General features: G+C 46.2%; 1 protein-coding gene across 3 annotated transcripts in view; it reads right to left on the reverse strand.

Annotated features, from left to right (window-relative positions):
• The window catches only part of ZFHX3 (zinc finger homeobox 3), a 286964-nt gene that overhangs the window by 178322 nt on the left and 81815 nt on the right, over positions 1-26827 (reverse strand). For 2 of the 3 annotated variants that reach the window (XM_054048756.1, XM_054048755.1), the window contains exons 2-3: positions 11055-13816; positions 6376-6872 (exon numbers count right to left, since the gene is read on the reverse strand). In XM_054048756.1, coding sequence (XP_053904731.1) covers positions 6376-6872; positions 11055-13770 — 3213 coding nt within the window. In that variant the 5' untranslated portion in view covers positions 13771-13816. The remainder of the gene's footprint in view (positions 1-6375; positions 6873-11054; positions 13817-26827) is intronic. The other variant, XM_054048757.1, reaches the window with a different exon arrangement.

Here is a 26827-nt window from a genome sequence, read left to right on the forward strand (position 1 = left end):
TTTTGCAAAAGCAGTTAACTCTGGTCTTCTGGCCCAGTTCCAACTTGGGAAATTACTTTCTACATCCATAGAAGTCCTTTACAGTTTAACTGGATAATTCTTCCTAACTGCTTGTCCTTAATCTAAACTGTTGTGAATTGCAATGTGAAATGGCTGCTTTTCAAGTGGAGTGTGAAGTGACTATTCATTTGTAAGAAACAAGATGGGTGAAGTAATACCTTTTATTGGACCAACTTCTCTTGGTAAAAGACAGAAGCTTTTGAGCTCTATAGAGTTCTCCTTCAGGAAAAGGATTTGTAATTCTTTGGGATCAGAGACACGATACAGAGGAAAAAGCTGGTTTACTGTGATGCAAGAAAGGATATTCTTAGCAAAAGTGCTGACTGCAAACCATTCAAGTGTGAGAACAAGTGTCCCCTGAATAAGGGGGGGGGGGGGGACGACGAAACATGAGGATGGTGGAACTCCAGTTCTTCTCTTGTAGGTTCTTATACCATGCCCATCCGGGAGGTACTAACTCCACTTCCAGCATACAGGAGCCCTGCCTGACACTTCACCTTCTGCAACAACTGGCCCTATTTTAACTTTTGATGAAAGTGAAAACAAATCCACCTAAATTAAAACAAGATGTGAGAACCACAGGTTCCAAAGGCAGAGCGCGAGTCATAGGGTACCCTTCTGCGGCCTCCTACATCTAGCAGAAAGCAGGGGAGATTGAAAACATCCCTTTCTCTCCACAGAGAACAGGAACTCACGCTTGGTCCACACTGGGGTGGGGGATCGATCTAGGAAACGCAACTTCAGCTACGAGAATAGCGTAGCTGAAGTCGACGTTTCCTAGATCGAATTAAGTTTACTTACTGCGGGTCCATGTGGCGCAGGCAAGCTCCCCCGTCGACAGCGCTTCCTCCTCTCGGCGAGCAGGAGTTCCGCAGTCGATGGGGGAGCGCTTCTGGGATCGATTTATCGCGTCCAGATGAGACGCGATAAATCGATCCCAGAAGATCGATCTCTACCCGCCGAATCAGGCGGGTAGTGTAGACCAAGACTCAGTGTGTTAGGTCAGTGGGTTTCAAACTTTTTGTATTGGTGACCCCTTTCACACAGCAAGACTCTGAGTGTGACCCCCCCCTTATAAATTAAAAAACGAGAGACTGCTGAGCTGGAATTGATATGCAAACTAGATACAATCAACTCAGGATTGAATAAGGACTGGGAATGGCTGAGCCATTACAAATATTGAATCTATCTCCCCTTGTAAGTATTCTCACACTTCTTATCAAACTGTCTGTACTGGGCTAGCTTGATTATCACTTCAAAAGTCTTTTTTTTTTTCTCTTAATTAATTGGCCTCTCAGAGTTGGTAAGACAACTCCCACCTGTTTATGCTCTCTGTATGTGTGTATATATATCTCCTCAATATATGTTCCATTCTATATGCATCCAAAGAAGTGGGCTGTAGTCCACGAAAGCTTATGCTCTAATAAATTTGTTAGTCTCTAAGGTGCCACAAGTACTCCTGTTCTTTTTGCGGATACAGACTAACATGGCTGCTACTCTGAAACAGGTTAAAAAGTTTCTCTGTCTGCATACTGTCTCAAGATCAGAAATACTCCATAAATCTCAAAGCACTGAAGGAAAAGGAGTATTATCGCTCCCATGTTACAGAGAAAGGAAGGGATCTGCCCCAGCTAACAGAGCAAGTCAGTGGCTGACCCTAGAATGGATCCCCGTCTCTCAGCTCCCAGCCCCATGCATTTCAGCTAGACCACACTGCCTCAACTAGAATTGAAATATTTCATATCCTATTCATCTCCTGAACCAGCATGTCCACCTCATTCCACTTAGAGCTGAAACAAATATTTACGATACTAGTGGCACTTTCTGGGTTATTTGTCTGGCAGTATGAAAATATACTGACAGAGGACATGAGAGCACAAGCAGTGGTGAGAGACAGACGCTATATTCCTTCGGGCTCCCAGGATTTCAGCACAAGTCCTAGTTTGACAACTTAGAGGGGGGGGAAGGAGAGTGGGGGAAGGTTGTCAGATCTCTCCGTGTTTATCAGTGAGAGAAACTCCAACACAAAACACCCCACCAAAGAATCCTCCCCCTTATAAGAGGGAACTGGGCTTAAGACATCCTGAAATACTGGGACCTTGGAAAGAGATTGCTTGAAATTTTAACACAGTCTCTCACTCCACCCTCACCAGAAAGCACCGGACACATGGCAGGGGAGGACTCACAGGCTCGTCATGCTGCTGACTAACGAGGTCTCAGGATCACATTTTCCAGCTCCGCCACTTGCTGCTGAAGAAGTGGCTCTTGGGCAACCCAAGTGGCCAATAACATGATTTAAAAGGAAAGCGGCAAAGAGGCAGAGTAAGGAGGATTGTGCGCGGTAAGCTTTGTGTGCTCTCTCACCCAGGGAGCATCTGGAGAGGATTTTCTCCAGCAGACAGAGAAGAACTCGATTACATCCAGTTAACTGTGCTCTAAACTGATTATGCATGTGCCAGGCTAATGGATTACATTAGCAAGAGGAAAAATAACATCCAATCAATCTCAATTTACTGCAGACCACACCAAGGGCTGAGAGAAGAGAAGAGAAACTGGTCCATGAACTGCCCCCACTCCTCCCATCAGCTATCAAAGCTCCATGGCACTAAAACCACACTAAAGAATGGAAACTCTGAGCTGAGGACCTCAGTGAACAACTCTATCTACAGCCAAGTTCTTCCATGAAAACGAGCACCGAATCCATCAATGCGCTGGGCTACTCCTCTCTGGGAATCTCTCCTTTCATAGATTCTAGGACTGGAAGGGACCTCGAGAGGTCATCGAGTCCAGTCCCCTGCCCGCATGGCAGGACCAAATACTGCCTAGACCATCCCTAATAGACATTTATCTAACCTACTCTTAAATATCTCCAGAGACGGAGATTCCACAACCTCCCTAGGCAATTTGTTCCAGTGTTTAACCACCCTGACAGTTAGGAACTTTTTCCTAATGTCCAATCTAGACCTCCCTTGCTGCAGTTTAAACCCATTGTTTCTGGTTCTATCCTTAGAGGCTAAGGTGAACAAGTTCTCTCCCTCCTCCTTATGACACCCTTTTATATACCTGAAAACTGCTATCATGTCCCCTCTCAGTCTTCTCTTTTCCAAACTAAACAAACCCAATTCTTTCAGCCTTCCTTCATAGGTCATGTTCTCAAGACCTTTAATCATTCTTGTTGCTCTTCTTTGGACCCTTTCCAGTTTCTCCACATCTTTTTTAAAATGCGGCGCCCAGAACTGGACACAATACTCCAGCTGAGGCCTGAGCAGAGTAGAGCGGAAGAATGACTTCTCGTGTCTTGCTCACAACACACCTGTTAATGCATCCCAGAATCATGTTTGCTTTTTTTGCAACAGCATCACACTGTTGACTCATATTTAGCTTGTGGTCCACTATAACCCCTAGATCCCTTTCTGCCGTACTCCTTCCTAGACAGTCTTTTCCCATTCTGTATGTGTGAAATTGATTTTTCCTTCCTAAGTGGAGCACTTTGCATTTGTCTTTGTTAAACTTCATCCTGTTTAACTCAGACCATTTCTCCAATTTGTCCAGATCATTTTGAATTATGACCCTGTCCTCCAAAGTAGTTGCAATCCCTCCCAGTTTGGTATCATCCGCAAACTTAATAAGCGTACTTTCTATGCCAATATCTAAGTCGTTGATGAAGATATTGAACAGAGCCGGTCCCAAAACAGACCCCTGCGGAACCCCACTCGTTACGCCTTTCCAGCAGGATTGGGAACCATTAACAACAACTCTCTGAGTACGGTTATCCAGCCAGTTATGCACCCACCTTATAGTAGCCCCATCTAATTTGTATTTGAACAGCACAATGGTAACTAAGTAAGAAGAGCTACATGACTTATACGATTTACAATGAAAGTGGTTGGGGTACCAATGCAATGAATTCCATACAAGCATTTCAGGGAATGTGTGGCTACACTAGCAGACATTTATACCTATGCTAGACCAGTAGGTGCCCGGGTTCAGTATTTTGATACCAAGGTAGTTCCTGCTCTCTCTCGCTTGAATGTTTCACTGCAACTCTCATTTCAAAGACAAACGAGATTTTAAAATCGTGACTAAGTGCTCAGGGCTGAATCTACCGAGTGTCCTTGAGAATGAATTCCTTCGCCTGTCTGGGAAAGGCCTTTCACAAGCCTCCAATATATTGTTTTAGAAAAGCGTTCCCCGCACCATCATTTTCCTGTTTCGGCAGGAAACAGGAAGGGAAGGAGAAAGCCAGTGCCCGCAATCTGCTTTCTCACCAGGGAGCACAACAGAGCCAGAGGGTTTGAACCAAGAAATTTTGCAGCCTGTCACCATTGTCTTGTCCTCACACAAGAACAAAAATAATCAAATCTAAAGACTATTACAAGTTGAAATCATGATGCTTGGTACATGAGTTTTAATTCTGAAGACAGACCACTTTATTTAGATGTCCTCTCCTAGCCTCTGAGAGATCTCTCCTGTTCCCACATTCACCCCAAATTCCCTCTCATACATATCCCAGCTTCTTTGACTTTACTAAAATAGGATACTTGAAAGCAGAGAAATAGGAGTGAACTTAGTCATTTTCAGAGCCGAGCTGTGCCATGCCATGCCACGGATAACAGCGATGTTCAGAGGAGCCCCGGTCACATTCGCTGGGCCTGCAGCTCCAGGAGCTTCCTCAGGGCATGCCCTGTTCATACTAGCTGAGTCTCCAGTTGTTCTAGCCTAGGCTAAACTATTCACCCCTCCTATCACTTTCCCCTCTCCCCCTGAAATTCCTGGAGTAATCCATTTCCTGGAACAACTCCCTATGTTAAAAACCGCACATTTCCTCCTTAGTCTGGGGGGACTGACACAGGGAGAGATGCAAAGTTTTGAACTCACCTGAGACAGCACAAAGGCATGGCAGGTTTAGAAAATGAAAGAAATGGGGTACAAAATGAGACCGCCTAGTCTAATCCAAAATTATAGACTCCTTTAGGGCTATAGGGAGAGGAGAGGAAAGGAGAAAAGACAGACAGAGAATATAAAATTGAGCAAAATGAGAAGACAGCGAGGTACAGAGCATGTGTAAGTGAGTAGAAGGTATGCGAAGTGAGGCTGCTTAGATTTATGGCGATTTGTACCTGATTGTTCATACTAAAGCCATTATGGGATGATTAGAGAAAAAGGTGAAGCTTTAAGTCCAGTGAAAATCAATAAAAACGTCTGGAGCAATTCTGCTGCGCGAGTGAAAGGACTATTTACTGTATCTGGAGCTTCTCTTGGGTTACAGCCTACAGGGTTTGGGTGGGGGGAGGGGGGAAATGAGGCAGGAGAGGAAAAGATGGTTACAGAAGGGACAGAAAATTGGAGGCAAGAGGAAAAAAAGACAAAAACCAAGATAGCAGTCATGCAGCAACATGTAACGTGGAAGGTTAGTGGTAATGAAAGGCTGTGACATATCGTCCTAGGGAAGCTGTCAGTTTGACCAGGCCTTCAGTCAACTACATGTATAGAGTATCAGAGGGGGAGCTGTGTTAGTCTGGATCTGTAAAAAGCAACAGAGGGTCCTGTGGCACCTTTGAGACTAACAGAAGTACTGGGAGCATAAGCTTTCGTGGGTAAGAACCTCACTTCTTCAGATGCAAGGTTCTTACCCACGAAAGCTTATGCTCCCAATACTTCTGTTAGTCTCAAAGGTGCCACAGGGCCCTCTGTTGCTTTTTACATGTATAGAATTTGTTCTCGCTCCTTTCCAGCAGGCTCAAGCAGCGGTCCAAGAACACATCCTTAGCACTCCTATATACACCGCGCAAAAGAAACAGGGCACTGGCAGCTTCTTTGACACTCCCCACACGCATTCTCCATCCTAGCCCGAGCACACTGCCTGGAGTTCCTGCTTGGATGGGAGTAGCTTTTTGAAAGTTGTTTGCAAGGATGAGCAACCTGACATAAGGCAAACCCTAGCTAGCAGAATCCCTTCCGAGATTAGCAGTGAGAAAGCATTTGTTGGGATGCGATTTTCAGACAGGACTGATGATTTTGGATGTGCAATGTCACACACCTTAAAGGGATCTAATTTTCAGAGGACAGGTGCTCAACCTCTCAAGTTGGGCACCCAAAAGTCACTATCACTTTTGAAAAGCTTGGCCTAAGGCTTTCGGAGCCCAGAAGAGTTGCTAGCAAAGTGCAAGCCGACAAGGTGTGTGATCCCAGTGAGCCTGGGGCCAAGCCCCGTGGAGGTACTAGACTGAATGGGTTTAAAATCCCACTCTCATCGTAGTTCAGATTTGACAGTCGGGTCCCCCACAAGGAAGATAAAGAGCTATCAAGCCTCACCTTGTACAGCTTCAGGCTGGCCTCATGCCTGGAGTTAACTGTGTGCAGACGCAGTTTCTCCAGACTGTTGGTGTAGTAGTCACAGGCATTACACTTCAGATGCACGGGGTTCCCGATGGCCACACATTTCAGCCTCCACTCGTTGGCCTTGCCACCCTCCTTGATGTGCGCTACTAGTTGGTACTTCTGCACGTGCTTATCAGTTTTGCAGTGGAGCTGGAAGTTTGCCTTGAGTTGTGTGTTGTAGCGGCACAACTTGCATTGGTATGAGTCCCCCATCACTGCCTTCCACTCATCCTCAGGTAGGGTGCGCTCCACATTCATGTGCAGCCCCAGCATGTCCAGGTTGTCTGTAGTGAACTTGTTGCACACAGCACACTGGAAGAGCTTCAGTGATGGGTCATTTGTTTGTGTGAAGCTCTCACCCAGGTTCATTAGCTCCTCGGACACCAGCTGCCCGCCCCCCAGCCGCATGTCCAGGGGGATCTCTCCACCCACTGCACAAAGGAGAGAGAAAAATACAAGTCAGAAAAGCTGGATCCTGTACCTCCCATGACAGGAGCAGAGCAGAACATTCACTCCCCCAGCATGCCCCATAATATGCCCACCAGGTCGTGGGTCAGAAGCAAAACACAACAGGACTTCTCACCCCTTGTCCAGGCCTCTGCCCTGCTGGTATCCCGGGCCAGGCACAAAAGTGCCAGCTGCCTGGGTCTACAGCCATTGGGCCCGGAGCACAACAGTCCCTTGTTGCCCAGCCCAGTACCTGCTGGCCCTTGGGCCAGGAGCACAGCAGGTCCTCGCCAGCCAGAGAGAAAATAAATGCGAGTCCCAACAGATTTTAGGAGGGGAAAGTCTCCACTGTGTTGCTCTGTGAAAAACTGTTTGACACTCTCCCACTTGCGGGCTCTATCACCTATGTGGTCACCTCTCAGAAATCGGACAGTTCTCTTCAGGCAGGCAAGGACACAGGGAAGAGACAAGAAAGGTCACCCATGGGACATCCAAACCCAGCCCCTGCTGAATAGGAGACTCTCTGGCCATGATGCACAGCAGCACAAGCAGTGTGATTAGGAAGTTATGCTGCAGCAGCACCAAAAGTAATTCATTTCTGCAACTAGCAAGAGCCGACAGCTGCAGCTCCCTAAAAGTACCAGGCTCTTAGCAGGAAGCCTCAGCACTTGTCTGAAACAAAAATTCAGAATGGTAGATACGCTCACAGAAAGTCCTGGCCGGGGGGTGGGGGGTGGAGGATCTTATGGCCAAAGAAAGGATGACGGCTAATAACGGGAAGTACAAGTATGCGTATGTGTCAGAGAAAAAGTCAGCAGGACGCATGCTCTCTCTCTCTCGCTCTGTCATATCCCCGCTCTTCAAATTATCACTGACCCAGCTAAACCAAGAGCTGACCTCCATTCACTTATAGTAAATGGATACAACGAGCTCTTCTTTAGATCGTCAGAAAGGCGTGAGGATGTGGAAGGAGGGAAGACTCCTCTCCGTTACCTGGAATCTCATGCCGAAGCAAATAGCCCAACCACCAGCCTCCATGGGGGAGCTCTGCTCCTCTTTCCTCCCCCCACATTTCAGCTAGTTTGGGTTTGCTTTTTCCCCCCTCTTCAACAACTAAGCCTGTCTGCGTGCCAGCTCAGTTTAAGGGGTTATTTTTAAGCCTGATTAGCCTTCAAGTCTAAAGCTAATCAAAAAAGGGAGATTTACTTGTTTTCCTTTCTAGGCTATCCGTCATTTGCGGAGGAACAGCCAGCATCGGGAGCGGTCTCAATTTGCTGAGCAGGCGTGCAACCTGTGCAGAATCCAGAAATCTGCACAAACCTTTTCTAAGACAAGTGCTCCTGGATGGTGGAGGCTAGTTTTCAATGCACTGCGTGTGCTGCCTCTCTTCCCTGCGGAGATGCATGGCCATAATGATAGTTACGTCTCTAGTCAGGGAAGAGCCATGAAGCCTTTTGTTCCGTCTGCTTGCAAGGCACAGGCAACTGGAGCAGGCGTCCCACGCCCAGTAGCACACACAACGCTCACAGACAGGAGACAAGGCTAATGAGGGAAAAGTCCAGCTTGCTGGCACATGCACTCCTTTCGACGTGCCAGGGCATGCATGGATTAGGGGCCTTTCCTCTATCTAGGTACGTTTTCCATCCCCACCATTGTACTGTCTGATCAACTACTCCCTCTCCTGCCAGGGCAGTATTATGCACCCAAGGGCACTTGCTAGTGCACAAGCCACTCATTTGTAGTGTCCCAAACAACTAGGCTTCCTCTGCTTCCCCTGGGAGACTTTTCCACAGCCTACCTACCCCGTCAGGCCATTTTTCCTGACATGCAACCTAGCCTCTCTCTTCTGAGCTAGTCCATCCCAATCACATTGCACAATGAGGAATGCTGAACGGAAATGGAGTCCCCAGAATAGCCAGTGTTCTACTCAAACCTACAAGCCACAGGCAGGTCTGGGATTCAATGGAAAAAAAGGGGCAAAGTACCTCCTACCTGCCAAAACAATGACTATGAATATGTTTATAAGCAGCAAATAAAAAAGAAGGGACAGATGACTAAGGAAGTGAGGAGGAAGGGGCTTAAAAGGCATCCATGCAGAACAAAGCCACTCTAATAGGATAAATCTTTTACTTTGGGTCTAACAGCTAGAATTGTCCAGTGCTTATTGGCAAGGGCAGGGACTCTGCCCCGCAACTCCTAGCTCAAGATTTGTAGCCATGATTCCTAATGCCATAAAGTGCACAAGTCACAAATCACTTCCCAAACGAGCTCAGACTCATTCAAGATGCTCGTAATTCAGCTGGAGTCACTCAAGAGTAGGACACCAGCTAGGTTACTCCCACTTCCTCTCAGACACACTTCCCTAGAGCTTAAGGTAGGCAGGGCTGGGGACTTTGACGGGGGTATGTCTCAGGAAACCCTAAACATGTTGACTCCCCATAATGTTAATAATGTCAACAAGCTACATTATAAATGTTTCTATATAGTTTCTACTGGCAACCTGGAACGATTAAAAAAAGTCACAGCAAAGACAAAACCATTGCCACCTTCCGCAAGGACACAAGCTGGGACAACAGATACATGGAAGAAAATTGTAATTACTTTTTGTTTGTAGTGCCTTCCATTCCTCAGTTTTCCTTTTCTTTTCCTTTTTGATGTTCTGTGTTCTCTCCTCTCTCAAATAAACAGATGTTTTGAAAATTTAAGATCATCAAGCCCCTCTGTGCGGAAATAAGCTACATTGCTACAGGGGTATAGGGAAAAGATGCTGGCGTCTTGGGAACCCAAACGTAGTGCCTTAGGAGTAACGGTCTTAGACCAAGCTAGCCTGTCCAATCTCAATGGATGAAGAAGATTACAAATGACGGAGTTCAGTAAAAAGGAGGTCAGGTCAGAGGAATGTAGGATAAAGTAGGTGCTCTCCTTGTATATGTAACTTCTGAAAGCAGTGTCAAATAATTGTGGTTATAGTGAACTGGGGTGCAGAGAAAGGGTCATTTCAGCTGGTAAATGCTACAGACCCTTGCCAGAGCTGATCTGGTAGAGTTCTATTATGCTTCACTGTTTCATATTGGATTGGCAATAGGAAGCTCAAATACACATGGATAGATGCATATTGTGTGCACTATAGCAAGGGTTCCTGTAGGTGAAGATACAGTTGTGTCCTTTAACTGACTATAACAGCGTATCAGACTTTCAAGAAGAGATTTAGCCCATCATTCCAAATTCTAACTTTATTCTTAGATAGTAAATTCCTTGGTGCAAGGACTGTGCCTTTACTGACAACTGTGATGCCAACATAAATGCGTATATGTATAATAAAGTCTTGTTTTCAGGTAATAAAGTACCGTTAATATGCCTGTTCAGAGAACATGCTGTGTGGATGACAAACCCTCTTCAAAATAAACAGATCACCTCCCTTCCCTACACAAGCCAACCTTTGTCCGACCCTTCCTAGCCTAACAACTCTCGGTGCTCAAGCTTTGAGTTCAGATCTCAAACCAGCATCCATTGCAACCATCTCTACTCGCCCCCTTCACCAAGCAAATATCACCCACTCTACAAGCATCTATCACGACTGTCAATCACGTTTATCCTGACCTACCAATTGTCAATATATTTCACTTCTCCAGATCCAGACCCCCATAACCAACATCTACTCTCTCTAATACAATGCAACTTCCAAGCATCAGACCTCCCCCTTTCTCATTAAATCCCCCTTCAATAGTATGCTTCACCCTCTCCAAACTAAGGAGGGAGTATAAGGTGCCTTTGCTGCGGGTACTGGAGAACCCTTAACAATCCAATCAGCGATGTTCACCCATTGCATCCTCTCTCAGTGGCTTCAGTGTTTCCCTATTCAATTCATCCACAGAGTTTCCTGAAGTTCACAAGAAATACATAGGAACACAAGAGGGTGCCAAGATTTTCTGAAGATAAGAAAAAGTTAGGGTGAGAATGGAGAAGGGTCTGTATCCCTTTCATGGTTCACCAAACTATGTATGTATTGCGTGGAAGGCTATAGATATTTCAGAATAGGATTGGAGAAAAAAAGATTGGGATGGACAGCACCTCATCCACCCACAGAGCCTAATGGCAAAAAGAAAATCCCTCTCCCCCCACACAGACATGACAGCAGCAAAAACAGGAAAACACTTCAACCTCACCTAGAGATGGAGCCATAGTTGCCATAGGATTGGTGGGATCGAGTTGGTATCCACCCATCATGAACTGGGCATCGGATGAAGTGCTGTCCATCTTCAGGTTGGGTAGATTCATGTTTTGTGCCAGGTAGTACTGGTACAGCTCAGCCTCAGCTGGGGAGGGCAGGCTGCCAAGGCCCATATGCCGGTTGTGTTGGATTTGGGTCATATTCTGCTGAAGCAGCATCATATTGTGCATATGCTTCTCACTGGTCATATGAATGCGAAGGTTCCTCGCTACATTGGTTTCGTAGTCACACACCTCACACCGCCAGGTGGGTTTGGTTTTTGGTTTGGTGGGTGAGGGGGCCCCACAGGTGCTACCAATGTTTGCTGCCGCAGCTGCTGCCGCTGCCGCAGCTGCTGCCGCTGCCCCAGCAGCGTGACTGAAGACTTGCTCTCCCCCTCCATTCTGCAGGTTTTGCATGTTGTTGAGATGCTTGTCGGACTGCATATGAATACTGAGGTTGCCTTTGGTAGTAGTGGAGTAGTTACAGACCTCACAGCGAAAAGGCTTGTAACCACAAGTGTAGCTCTCGCCCCGTGCCAACCGGGGGTGTGGCTGCCCACTCTTGCAGTACACACATGAGCCACCTGGCTCGGGGTGCTTCTCCTTCATGTGTGCCTCAAGTGTCTGCTGGTATTTGTAGTGCCAATTGCACTTGGGACACTTGAGTGTCTTACACGAGTTGCGAGAATGCATCATGGTCATGTGGCCGCCTAGTGATCGTGAGGAGCCCAGGACGGTGTCACACTTTGGGCACTCCACGCCACTCCCCGAGGGGCACTCCCCACCCCCAAGCTCACAGAGGGAACCAGCATGCTGGTGATGGGAGATGTAGCTCCCATCCTCACCCTCTGCACTCTCATTTGGTTCTGGTGCTGTGGCATTGTCTTTATTGGCACTTTCATCGATGAAGTCCAACCTCCTGCTGCCCTCTGCCACACTGGCTCCACCGCCCTCATTGTTAAAGCTTAAACGACTCCTCCTGTTTGCACCATCAAAGACAAAGGAAGAAGCAGAATTAGAACTAGAAGAAGCTGTGCTCCTTGACAGGGTCTGGAGCACGTTAGGCATTAAGGGAGAGTTAGAAATGCTTTGGTTTGAGAGAGCAGGGTCCTTTTTGCTGCTGCTACCTGCCACAGCCCCAGACTCTTCATGGGGCCTATCTTCCAATTCATCCTCCAACTCGCTTGGAAACAGTCCTTTGCAACCCTCATCGTCGTCGTCGTCTTCCTCCTCCTCTTCTTCCTCCTCCTCCTCCTCCTCCTCCTCCACATCCTCCTCTTCTTCATCCTCCACCTCCTCAGCTGGCTCTGCCTTTTCCGAGAGGCTATCCTGGTCACCCATTTCTTGCTTCTCACTATCTGCTGCCCCAGGGTCTTTTCCCTCTGAGGATTTGGTAGGACTGGAAGCCAGCGGGCCCAGGGGGACTGAGGTAATTGGGGTTTTCAGAGCCGAGCTGGTCAGCCCACCAAGGTTCAAGAGGGCACCAGGCGCCAAGATGCCTGATGGTGGCTGCTCTGCTCCACTGGCAGTGCCAGTCTGGAGAGCCTCTTCCCCTTCCATTCGAATGCCACTGAATTTACCGTAAAAGCTGTGTCCAGGGCCTATGAGGTTAGCTGCGGAAACTAAAGGGTGTTGAAAGTTTTTATTTTTTGGTTCCAGAAAACTTACAAGGGGTTCCTTGTCTTTGCCTATCCCTTGGATGATAGCGGAGATGTTCTTATTGCTAAGAATTTTCCGCTCCTCCTCACTCAGAGTCATTCGATGGTCATGCACTGCATGGGTCACAAATGAGCGGACATACCCAAAGGAGAGCTTGCACAAGAAACACATCAGTATGGGCTTCCTCTTCCCATAGAGCACAAAGCCATCAAATTTGGACAGGTCCACATTGTTGGGAACATCTTTGGATACACAGGAGCTTTTGGCAGAACCGTCGCTGTTCAGGTAATCCTTGTTGCTTTTGTGTCGCACATCAAAAACGCGGAAGCTGTGCAAGACGGGGCTGATGCCCGTCAGGGCTGAGGTATTCGGGAAGGACTGGTCTGAGCCCTCAAACCATTTCCCGAAGGATGAGGCTATGTGGAAAGTATTAATGATCTGTGGGTACACGGGTGCAGCAGAGGAGGGTTCTCCTTGTTTGCCCCCAGCGTTGGGTAGAGAGTTCATAACGAACGAAGGGAGAGCCCCACTGCCACTGCCACAGGCTCCCCCACTTTGGATCAACTGGTTGACGCTTTCAACAATATACGCGGAGCCATCTGGCTGGTAGACTATTTCTCCAGCAAGGTTCTCCACGTCACTCTCCTCGTCCCCCTCCTCACTGGTATCGCTCCCACTTTCCTCCCTCAGTGGAAGAGGTGGGCGGGCACTGGGGCAATGGTGCTCCATATAGGTCTGTAAACTGGCGAAGGAGGCCAAGCATTCGTTGCAGCTGACCTCTTTGCTAGTGGACTCAGTGTTGGGGCCAGCTGAGTTGGTGCTGTCTGGAATGCGCTCATTAAAGGGGACCCTCAGGCTGTCTAGGGCCCCGTGGTTTTCGGTTGTGGACTGCTCCATGCTACTGGGTTTGTCAGGGAGGTGGGTGCTGTTGAGTTCAGTCCATTGCTGGTGCTGAGGGATGCCACACCCATTGTCCTTCCCAGAGATGACAGGCGAGTCACAGCCTTCCATGGTAAGGCCTGCATGGAGCTTTCATTGCACCCACTACGGCTTGGACCTAAAGGCAAAGAGAGAGTGGGGAGACAGAAAGAAAGAGAAAGGCGAATAAGTTAGAGAAGGCACACACCGCGTTTCCACACAGCAGTCACTATAATGCACACAGTCCATTTAATCCTAGAGCATCCAAAGCCCTGGAGGGGAGATAGCGCCCCACTAATAACCTTCTGAAATGCAAGACCTAACCCAAGGTAATGAGGATAATGCAAAGGAACTGAAGCCAGGGAGAACAACCATGTTGGGGGCTGAAAGAGCACTAAAACCAGTTCCTCACTGGAGGAAGAAAAGGTGGCCTTGCCCCTCTTTTGCTACTCAGTGATGGAGGTAGAAAAAGTAAGAGCTGGACTGAGGCACTGGGCGTGGCCGGGGTGCAGTGACCCTGTCAAAGACTAGTAACTGCACTGTATCCCTAAGCAGCTTAGGCTCTTTTTAAAAATGATGCAATTTAAGCCGATTTTAAACTAGAAAAGCCTTTGAGTGGAAACAGAATTAAGAAGCTACAATGAAATAATGTAAGTAACAGCTGCAACATTAAACCTCTATGGAGAACGTGCTACAGAGGCCCTCCCACTCTCCTTACTACCACGGGAATTAATACACTTTCCTAGCACACACGTACAGAGCAAGTGACTCCTGAACTTGGATCCTGCCATTTCAAGACACATTCTTCTGTTAAAAGTCCTGGTAATAGAGAGAACATTGCTGTACCCTTCACACATCATCTTTGCCACGGACCACCAAGACCTGGACCAACTCCCAAGGTCCTCAAACTCACAGGACACTATCTGGATATCTAAGCAGTTAAATGCAGCCAAGCATATAACAGAGTGGAGGGGAGGGGAGGGATAGCTCAGTGGTTTGAGCATTGGCCTGCTAAATCCAGGGTTGTGAGTTCAATCCTTGAGGGGGCCACTTAGGGATCTGGGGCAAAAATCAGTACTTGGTCCTGCTAGTGAAGGCAGGGGGCTGGACTGGATGACCTTTCAAGGTCCCTTCCAGTTCTAGGAGATAGGTATATCTCCATATATTATATAAAGAGTGGATATGAAATTATTTAAGAATGTAGAAATTGCCAAACCAGATCAAATCCAGGGCCCATTTTAGCCAGTATCCTGTGTCAGAGCCAGTATCAGAGGCTTCAGAGGAGGTAAGAAACTCCATCGTGCACAACCTGCTCATGGGTGAAGTTTCTTTCCAACCCATCTCTATTAATGGTTGGCTATGCCCTGAAGCATGAGAGTTTACACCTCTCCCATTTTTTTCTACTGTCTAATATAACTAGACGTCCTCATCAGCTGTAAGTGTCTAATCCTTTCTGAATCCTATTAAGGCCTTGATCTCAGTGATATTCTGTGACAATGAGTTCTACAGGTTAATCGTGCATTATTTAAAACCATTATTTCCCTTTATTGCTTTAAACATATTACCTTCCAATTCCACTGGACATCCCCTTGTTCTTGCATTATAAGAAAAAGAAGAACAGAAAGACTAAATGACCTCTAGGCCATGCAAACAGTAAATGATGGGACAAAGAGCAATAGATGGAACTGAAAGATGGTACAGAACATCTTTTTCCCAGACAAATGGATTGATCTTTAAAAAAACCCACCACACACACACACACACACACACTTATTTGATGAACGACAGGGCAGATGCAATACCTTTGGATTTCTGTTTTATACTTCTTTACAAAACGTATTCCACTCAGCTTGAACTGAACTGTGACATGAACTGAAAATCGGTTAAAAGAGCCAGCAGAAGTAAAAGTGGTGGTTGGTCCCAACTTTTCCCTCAAGTTCATTTCAACTGTCCTTTCCGAAACTGACAGAAGTCTAACTTCAACATGGCAAACCCAGCTATGGGCAACTCAGGTGTAAGTCTGTAAACAAAGAAAAGGACACACACATTGTATCTAAGGAGGAGAAGAGCCAAACGCTGCGCCTCGCACGAAGCACTGCAGCATTTCACAAGAGTTAGCTGTGCCAGCTCTGGGCAAGTCTTATGATCCCTTCACTCCACCGTGGCTCTGTTTGAAGCCATTCAGCATTACAGAGCACTGGGCGTACTGGAAGCGTATCTGCACATGCGTAACGAGTCCTAGGGTCATCCTACAACGCTCCTGCCCAGCCTTGTGTTCCACTTGCTCCAGGGTTCACTAGAGGTCCCCAGTTCTAGCTATACCCACCTCTCGTTCAAAAACATGGCTTTAACTATCATCCTTACGCCGATGACTTTCAGATTTACCTTGCTACTTCAGACAAGTCTCCTGTCCAAGCTAAAATCTCTTTCTGGCAGACATCCCTTTGTGGATGTCCAGCTAGCAACTCAATTCTACATGGCCAAAACTACATGACCTGCCCGTCCCAACTCCTATCAGTCATCACCCCCACCATCCTCTTCATCACTCAGGCCCATAATCTCTACTTCTCTCTCTAGGCCCATACATTCAAGCTGTGTAAATTCTACCACTTTTTCCTGCTCAACAGCTCTAAGAGTCAGCTTTTCCCTCTAGCTATAAAACTCATCCAAGCCCACAGTATCTCATGTCTTTACTGTTACAACCATCTCTTTGCTGTTCTTAATAAATGCCATCAAATCTATTCAAAATGCTGCTGGAGAAGTCATCTTCCTGGCTTGTTATTTCAGCCATGTTACCCTACTACACCCCTTTGCATCCTGGCACAGGCCTCAATCCCCATTATATCAAACAAAGCACTTAGCTGGACATTTAAGGTCCTTCATGGACTACCCCCCTTCTTACTTTTCATCTTATATGCTACTGAGCCATCAACCTCCATCCCTGGGCCAAAGCTGCCAGCCACAATTGCCAATCTGACAAATTTTCAAACAAGCATCTTGGTGCTCTCCCGCATGGTGCCACTTTTTCCTGGGAGACGCTCTCTGTCAAAATCCACAGTAGCAGTATGTTATCCTCTGACTTTCCTTGAAATTCCCCTATGACAATATCTGCAATCACCTGAAGATAGCAATGCAGCTGGTGTCCAGTGCCTGCTGCGTACAACATTAATCCGGTCTCACGATTACCTCACGTTCCCACAATCTGCTGCATCCATTGGTTGGGTCTTGTCTGATAAGCCCTTAGGGGCAGAGTAAGCCTTTGATATGTATGTACACACAGTACCTAGCACAACAAGGCCCTGGTCCTGGATCAGAGCCACTAGGCACAACCACAACGCAAACAGCCACCAACAACTAACAACGGACTGCCAATCAGCAAGAGCTTGCTGCAAATCATGACAAGCCGGTTTGGGTTATGTACTTAGAGGCATCGCCACACGGATGGAGGAGGCAGGAATTCCTTTCCGTAGAGCTCTGGTGCAACTGCAACGGACATACAGAAGTCATTCCTAAGCACCTCATTACCACAATGAGCACAGAAACCAGAGCTCAGAAACCTCATCTAGAAAATGCTTAAGCCAATGCAGGGATTGTTCCTGCAGTGCTACTGAACTGTCCAGGCTAGTTGTGAATGTCCCAAGTACGGAGTTTCCCTGGGAGATTATTTCAAACCCTAATACATCTTTGTCAGGAATCCATGCGATATTCAGCTTAAGTTTTCTATTTCTTAATTTTATACTTTAGTCTTAATTATGTTTCTTTGAGTCAATCTAAGTAACGCATTTATACCTACATAATTTTTAAAATAACCTTTCCTCATAAATAATTTCTTACAGCTCCCTGACCATTTTGTTTGCTATTTTCTGAACTCCCTCCAGTTAATCTGTAACTTTCTTCTTAGGAGGTGCCAAAAAAGCAAATAATACTCCAGGTTTGGTCACCCCACACCAGACCAGTCGAGAGGAATCATCATCTCACTGATCCATAGAGATGATGCTTTTGTACATACAAGCCAACATTACACTTGCCTTTTTTGCAGCCCTGTTACTTTACAAACGCCAATAGAATTAGCTGTCCACCACCAACTCTAGGTCTCTTTCAATACAACTAATCTGTAATGTTTTAATTATATGCTTTGAAAATGTAAAATTCTTTAACTGCTATCTATCATGATCAGAGTTTGTAAATTTACCTGACCCAAGGACTGAACCCAGTAGCTATGGTTAAAGACACCTGTGGTGCTAAATTCTTCCAAAGCTGTATGCCCTGAAATTTAAAGGAATACTGTAAAAAACAAACAAACCACCCCTTTCAGTAATCGGGCCCTGTTGAGCATGTACTAGGTTTAATTGGAACACCATAAAATATATAACAAATGAAGTTTCCTTTTAATAAATTTTTAAATGTTACTTATGGGGGTTGGTGACATCGGAGAAAAAATATCAGCTACATGTGCAATTTGACAAATTTCACTGAGTGGAATGTTTTCCAAGAAGCGTCTGACTAGCTACAGAGCTAGCTGAATGCCACAAAAAGTGGTTCTTGAATAAATTACTTGACTATAACAAAGTTACTTGAGTAATGTATCACTTGGCAAATTTGTTATGCCTGCTCTTTCTTCCTGGCTTCACTCTTCACCCATATTTATTTTTCTTTCCTATAATGGATCATGGTGGATATTTTCCTGATTTGCCATCTATGCTATTTCTTCTTTCCCTTCTCTCTCTCTCCATGTTATTGTATTTCCCTCTCCGTATATAGTTCTCTTCTTCCTTCAATACATTATCACTTCCTCCTCTCTCATTACATATACATATGTACACACATGCATGCACTCTACTTTCTTCTGCGTTATCCCCTCAATCTCTCCAGTCTACCCCATTCACACCAATCCCACAGGTAAAATTTACAATTTCTGTGACGCTATGTCCAGGACTAAATTTGCAAGTAGTAAACTGGCAAGAGCGCTGATAAGCCTCTCCAAGCGAGAAGCCAATTCTCTCACATCCCAACCTGCTGGGACTCTTCTCAGGGTGCTATTCCAGGACCCTATTTGGGAGTTCCATCTTTTTCTCTGCCTCTGGCTAGCAGTTTGATCACTTACGCTCCCCAAAGCTCTCTGGCTGGTGGAAAAAAGCGAGACTCTAAACTATCCTAAAGTCTCCCACCTGCTACAAAGGTACCTGGAAAGCCATTATCAATATGCTCTTGGGAATCAACTTCTTGGAAAAAGTAAGTCTGTAAAAGATTCATTCTGTTTGTAACCCTCAACATGCATACAAACAAGTGTTCATTCCCATTAACACAGTATTACTTTGTGAAACAAAAGTCAAAGTAATAGGGACAGAACTAAAATAAGAAAATGCAATTGGCTTCTCAAGAAATATTTAAAGCCAAGAAATAGGGCCACTCAAAATTCTAGACTATTTCTGGGAATGCATCTGATTGGCTGGAAGATGCCTGATTGACAGTTCGGGCCAAAAAGGTTAGCAGGGCCAATGGGGTGGGAGGGTTAACAGCCTGATTGTAAAATCAATGTCGTAAATGCTTGGTAAGTTACAGAAACATGCGGGAAGAGGAGGCCGCGATTGATAAAGGACTGCGGCTTTGATGCTGCACTGGGGACTTGTTTATTGACAGGCAAGCCAATCTCCTCTCCAAGCCAGGCCAGGACGAAGAAACCTGCAAGCATTTACCAATTAATTGGTGGGCTTTTCTGCCTCTGTGTTGCTCTAACAACCCTCCCCCACTCAGCCAGTTAACTGGCTCAGGAGATGCTGCTTTAAGCATCTCCTTGCTTTTTGTCTTTGATTTTCTGAATCTCAGAAGGCTGCTACTGAGAAACTCCTGAGCCAGAATGCCCTGAATGTACTATTTCCACTGGTCCCTGGACAGGTTTCTGTCCTCTCTGCTCTGTGACTGGGAGCTTTCTTGCCCATTCCTTTCAGCCCCAAGAAAGGACCCACTTTCCTGGGATGGGGCCAGAAAAGAAGAGGTACAGACAGCTGATCATTCCCATTCATATACGAACAGCAGATTTCAGCTCTTTCCAGGATTTGCATGTTTAAAGCAAACTAGAGTCTAATGGGGAGATCGTCACATTAGTTCAGTATTAGTGCCTGGGGTCTTCTTCTAAACCCAGACCTAACATCTCCCATCCCGACTGACCAGGAACAGGGGCAACAAGATGATGGAGGATTGCCTGAGCCCTCCTGCACAAGCATCTTTTGTACATTTCCTCATCCTCTTGCAATTCTCTGTCTCTCCTCTTCTTTGCTGTTTATCAGCCAGTCAATAAGGAAAGGTCGGTCTTACTTAAGGAGATAGAAGTCAACTCGTCAAGTCGATCAGCACTCTGTCTGTAAACATGGGTTCCCATAAAATCAATGATCTTCAGTTAGAGAAAGAACAGTGTGAGAACCCAAAGACCACCTCTGCTTCCACATACTGCATAGTGAGCTGAAGGAAACACCTCTTGTTCAATTCCTCCTCTAGCCTCTTCTCCCACCTTTGTTACACAAACCCCACAACTATCCTTCAGGTGTTTGTCACTCTCAGCTCTGTCAGCCATAACCCTTTAGTGAAAAGAGTTCACAGGTGGTTAAAGTTTGGGAACTACTTGATTAGACTAAAGTGTCAAATCTCACGAACCCTCTCTTAAAAAAGAATATTTCTAGGGATTCTCTCTGAGTATAAATTATAAAAGCAGTGATCTTGGAAATATAAAATTTGTTTTTATGACATGCTTATTACACACTATTTATTATTTATTATTATTATTAATTAATAATCATTACAGTATTATTACATTATGAAAACGGCAACACTCTTCCAAGATCTCACTTTCGTAGCTTGTATCACTTTGAATAAGCCTGTTGTAAGACAAGGCTCCTATGTTTCATCAAGGAGGGTCAGATGTGAAACAGCAGGAAGGGATTTAAGAAGCCAACTCAAAGAGTTCCTCCTACACAAGCATTCAGGTCTTGAGCAGTCCAGGCAAACAACACATGTTACAACAAAGCTTAAACTTGTTCTTCATAATAATTTTAAAAACAATACTAGCTGCCTATTTAATTTTAAAAACAGCAAAAAATATCCACCTCCCTTTCCATTTCTTATAAGGAGTCTTGAAGTTTAAGTCTCCTCAGTGTGATAGAGATACTTGCTTTGATCTGCTTAGCTCTTGGAAGTCCAGAGGCTCTGGGCTGCTGGCCCCATTCTGCCCGGGGACCCTAGGGACAGCTCTGTCCGCCACTAGGGGATTTCCCCTCCCCCCCCAAGAACCTCCTGTAACATTTCGCAAACCCCAGTTTGGGAACCACTGGTCTAATCCTTCCCCAGTCCCTACATTTTCCCTTTTAAATCTCTGCATCTCAAGGCCTCCCAGAACACTGCCTGGGCATATTTGATGATTAGATGATGGGAAATTATGGGCCAGTATCTTCAGCCACAGGAACAGCCATGTCTTCTTACCAGGATTAAACAACATTCAGGTGTGTGAAGCAATAAATTACAGTAAAAATATTCCTAATACTTTCACCAAGGGCCTCCACTAATCACAAGAGTTCCTTTTGCAGCCACTTGCCTGTCCAAAACATGAGTGAAGTCAATCCCAGCTTCTCCCTGGGTGATCTCCTACAGCATTCACTTCTCCCCCCAAAGAATCCCTGTTCCAATATTTCCAGTGCGAGCAGCGGGTCTGAAGCCAGCTTCCTTCACTGTGCTTCAGCAAAGAGCTGACCTCTGGGAGCAGGCTCTGGTCTACAGCCGCCTACTTCCTTACCCCCTTAAAGAGCGGAGGCTGCTGCAGTCATGAAAGGCAGAGAGTGAAGAGTGGGAGAGGAGAGGGTTCCTGCTGTTGCCCAAGCTTCCCGAGAATTAAATATGAACAGCCGTGCTGTGTAATTTTAAATTGTTAATTAGCACAGGGTTAATTAGGCGGCCCTTTCACAAGAGGCTGTTTGGCAGTAAACCAAGACTGGAAGCGATGAGAAAGGAGGAAAACAAAAGGAGAGACATTGAGAAACTGTTCCCTCTGCTAACGACCCACACATGGCACCCCAAAAAGGGGGAGCAACATCAGGTGAGAGACAGGCAGACGCTTGCCACTGCTGGCCATGACCCTGGCAGACACCTTGAGGTGCAGCCCTGCCCAGGACAGCGTTCTGGGCAGGAAAGAGCTCGACTAACAGAAGCCCTGCTCTTTCACTGTTTGCCCCAGCCACTGGCCAGCTGGCAGCAGGGCCCCACGTGACATTCATTGGGTTAGGTATGAGCCCTGGTTTCAGTGAGGTCAGGACTCCTGGCAAACATTTCTGTAGGCAGTAGCAGCTCGAGTGTTCCCCATTGTGGGAAGTTACGGAAGAAAGACTCAAACTTTGTAAATATGCACCTAGCCCTTCTGGCAATGGACACTGTACGAATCAATAGTGTGAGTGCATACGGCACCACCTCCTACATTAGTGTCCTGCCTTCAAACACCCGTGGGCAGCTGGGCCTACAGTGCTGCCACCCCAACGTTGGGGGACTCTGGAACTGCACAGAAGCTTATCCCGGTCTCCTCTTTCCAACGCGGCTTGCTGAAGTGCATAGTAAGGAGGATGGAGCAAGACTAGTGGTCTAGTGTATAGGTTAGTGGAGTAGCTCCTGCTGACACTGAAATTCATTTTTAGGACATCTATTCAGCTGACTGATTCACAGATTCCAAGGCTAGAAGGGACCGTTGTGATCAGCTCGTCTGACCTCCTGTGTAGCCCAGGCCAGAGACCTGCCCCCGCAATAATTCCTGGAACAGATCTTTTACAAAAACATCCACTCTTGATTTTAAAATGGTCAGTGATGGAGAATCCACCATGCCCCTTGGTGAATTGTTCCAATGGCTCTCACCATTAAAAACTGACACTTTCTTTCCAGTCTGAATTTTTCTAGCTTCAACTTCAGTTACTAGAAGCTGGGGTTGGTAGGGAAGGGAAAGATCTCAGACAAGGCCCCCTGGTTATCAGGACTACTTAGGGATGATGTAGTCTACTCAGCACCTCCCAGACCCATCCTCCTTCCCCCATAACTGGCTCTTTTCCAGCCTCTTTTGCAGAGGCCAAAAGGGAACACTCTATTTTCTCATTTGTGTAAATATGCCAATCCCAAAGAACAAGAGGGGCCTCCTGAGGATGACCCAGAAGCAGCTCCTCCACAGAGCAATCTAACATTCATTTAGCCCCTAGGACTGGCTGTATTCATAGCTTGATTCTCCTGCTAATTGGAAATCTAGTGGGGAGAGAGACAGACAGACAGAGAGAAACCAATTATCATGGCCCCAGTAAATCTCAGGAGTGCAGGTGTGCAGATGCTGGAGCACTGACTCTTTCCGCACTCCCGTGACAGATAGGGCAACTTCCAGCAATACCGCTGGGCGACCATGTTGTATTAAGTGTATTAATGGTTGTGATATCATTGTGGGCTACGGACTATGTGCATTCCACGGGGGGAAGGTTACCACAGCTCCTCCAGGAAGTGAAAACAAGCAGGGATGATCAAGGCAAATCACTCAGATTATAACACCTCCAGAGAGGTACTACCTCCTATGGAGCCTCCGGTATTCTGGTTCAAATTGGATTCTCCAGAGACCAAGACAAAGAAAAGCCATTTGGATAAACATCTCAAGCTTAACTGTCTCTGAGCCTTTGTTCTCATTCTGGATCTAACATGTATGAACTTGTAACCATGGGGAAAAGCCAGTTGTGGGTTTTGACAGACTAATATCTATCAGAGCCCTAGGCTGGAACCAGGAGGTGACCTCAAGTAAGCTTTTTAGCATGCGTATAGGTTATTTTATTGTTTTAATATGTTTGCTCTGTATTGCTTTTACCTTTAGAATAAATGTGCTTGCTTAGAAAGAGCTGCGTGATAACACTGGTCACAGCCCTCAGAGAGAAAGCAAAATGCAGGCAGCAGTCTGGCTTGCTGGGATAGAAGTGTAGGCAGACCGCTGCGCAGCCTTAAAATCCCTTGTCAGGAGGGAGTGAGAGGTGGTCCTCTGCCCACAAGTAACAGCTGGGAGCTGGAAGCCTGCATGTGGGTGCCCTCGAGGGAGGGGAAATACAGGTTCACGTTCACGCACCGCTCGGCACCACGTGTGCTTTGTTACAGGGATACCAAAACCCTGTACTGCCCATTAACAACACTGGCCTCATGTATCGGACAGTCCCAGATTTCCATGTCGGTTAACTGGATAAAGCTGGATGCTGTTGCATACCAGGTAAAGTAGGTGATGGGAAATATAGGTTTGGAAAATTATCAGCTTTTCAGAGTACCCAGAATACACAGCACAACCATCTATAATAGAGAGTGTGAAATCTGTTAATTATAGGGAGAGCTGGAAACAAACCCTATATTTAGGTTGCTTAATACTTACATTATAAAAAATTCTTGCAACTTTTTTTTTTTTTTTTGAGGTGCTCTAAACACCTCTACTGTTTGCAGCACACCTCTGAAGTTTGTGGAAGCATGTGGAAAGTCCTTAGGCCAGAGAAGGGCCTTTTCTTTGTCCCAGGAAATGCCGTTCATGTTTTGCTGAGGTGAATGGTTAAAAATTCCCAATTCCCCTTTGTCACTAGCAAACCTCTGGAAAGATGTGGCACCCTGCCAAAATAACAACCAAATAAATATTCTTAGATAGGGCCCCTACTGCTGCTTGCTGCAGACACCACACCGTAAACAGAGAGATGCCAGATCAGCTGCAGCAGGGAAGGAAGGGGAAGAGAGCCAGGCCAGACTCTTCCCAATTATCCCCTGAAACCAACACTCAGCCCCAGGAACCCATGCCCTACTGGGACAACACCTTTCCCCTGCTGCCAATTCTGTAACCACGGTCTTGTAGCTCAAGTGGCAGAGGCCAGTAACACAGTATTGAAAGTTCACAATCTCTATGCTACTGAGGATGCATTATGCATGCCCATATTTTTTAACCTTTTCTTTTTTAAAACATAAGAAATTATATACAGAAATGGCTATGTTCAAAACAGTTAGATTGGAAAGCCAAGAACTTGAAAATTAAGAAACTCCAGAATGTAGGTTGCCCGTGCAGGCTTAACTCAGCCCCTTTGAGCACACATCTGTAGTTATATGAATGCATTCCTGCCTTATTCAATGCACAGGACGGATGCACAAGGGGGTGGTTGTATGGACATGTCACTTTAGAACATTTATACAGCAGAACTTATTAAACAAATACATGGAAAACGACTTTCTAGAATAGAGAGCTCTTGGCTAAGTCCCAAAGCATCAGCTCAAAGGAATGGTGCAGCACAGAGCCAGAGTTTAAGGTAGGCAGCAGCATTCAGGGATGTCCTCCATGGTTCTTTGCTCTTTCAACTCGCAGCTTCACCAGAAGCGTTTTTTCTTATACCCTAAACATGAGAGACAGAGGACAGCTCTTCGCTCCTCACTGAGGTGCCAGAGAGGCTGGCAGATATTCTTATTAAGAGAAATCTGAGGAGTTTGCAACATGGAATAATAGAATAAAAATGGTGTTTATGAGTAAAAATCTAGGCATAGCAATGAAGTATGTGTGTAGCTTGCAGAGTGGTTCTTGATGAGGGTTTCCAGCAACATTTCAGAGGGTCAGTTCTCTGGGATTCTTATTATGTACTTCCTAATGAGAAAACAAAAACAGCATTTTTTAATCACTGTAGCCCAACATTTCAACAAGGAGCAACTAATTTCACAGGGCAAATTATTTTCCCCACACTCTTCTTGAGAGAAGGAAACAGATAAGTACCATAGGAAGTAACTGATCAAACAGTTAAAGGACCACAATGCCAATGCTACGTCCTATGTGTTTGTTAGCACGAGGTATTCCTGCCCAATTCTGGACAGCACCTACACACACTACTAGCCTTTATTTACCCCTTTTCTGAGGTTTACATTAATTAACAAAGCAAACAGCAACAACAAAAACAAATCTCGGCCTATGCATTCTTCTTACATTTGGCTGCTCCTAGAGTTTCCCTGCAGAGACCACTGTCCAGACTGTGGTTCCAGCTGGCCAGAGACAGTCCCAGCTCTGTTATGGACAGGGGGAGTAGCAAGCCACACGAGCCCTGCTGAGCGAGTAGGAATCAAGCCAGCACTACCCTACAGGGTTCCAACACCCGCTGACAGGATGGGGGAACAGAAGAACCCATAGACTCATAGACTCATAGACATTAAGGTCAGAAGGGACCATTATGATCATCTGGTCTGACCCCCTGCATGCTGCAGGCCGCAAGACCCTTCCCTGGACTCTACCGTTGAAGTCCCCAATCCTGTGTTTTAGTGACTTCAATCGGCTGAGACCCTCCTGCTAGTGATCCCTGCCCCATGCTGCGGAGGAAGGCGAAAAACCTCCAGAGGCTCAGCCAATCTACCCTGGAGGAAAATTCCTTCCCGACCCCAAATATGGCGATCAGTAATACCCCGAGCATATAGGCAAGAGTCTCTAGCCTGACCCTTGTTGGCCATTATGCTGTTCATGTACCATTGCTTGGTTTTCCTTGGCTACTATGTTTTATCATTAAACCATTCCCTCCACAAACTTATCCAACTTAATCTTAAAACCAGACAGGTCCGTCGCCCCCACCGTTTCCCTCGGAAGGCCGTTCCAATATTTCACCCCTCTGATGGTCAGAAACCTTCGTCTAATTTCAAGCCTGCCATCCTGCTGCAGTGTTCCCTTTTTATGTCCCAGCCTGCTGTACTCCCTGACTGGGGAAGCTTCCCTGTGATTTACTGTTTAAGTGCTGGATACTTTCTGTTCTGCGGGGGTCCTGCCAACCAGTGCAGAAGGGCGCACGGCACTGGGAGAGAACTAGGGAAAAGATGGCCTGAGGAAAGGAAAGACTCGCACAGCAGGTATCTCCAAAGTGAGTCTGAAAAAAGCTTAAAGTGAGGGCCCTTGCCACTGGCAGCTGGCTCTGGCACAGGGCTCCGGAACTGGCGCACTGACAATTCAAACAAGTGTTGCCCTGCACACACTCATTAATAGGGTAGAAAACACACATGCACAGACTCACATGTATAGGCACAGCAAGTTCCTCAGATCTTCATGGGATCATTAGCATAAACAGCTTTTCAAGCAGCAGGAAGCAAAGAAAATGCTGAACAAGAGAGGACT

Source organism: Malaclemys terrapin, chromosome 14 (assembly GCF_027887155.1).
Source record: "Malaclemys terrapin pileata isolate rMalTer1 chromosome 14, rMalTer1.hap1, whole genome shotgun sequence".
Lineage (NCBI taxonomy): Eukaryota > Metazoa > Chordata > Testudines > Emydidae > Malaclemys > Malaclemys terrapin.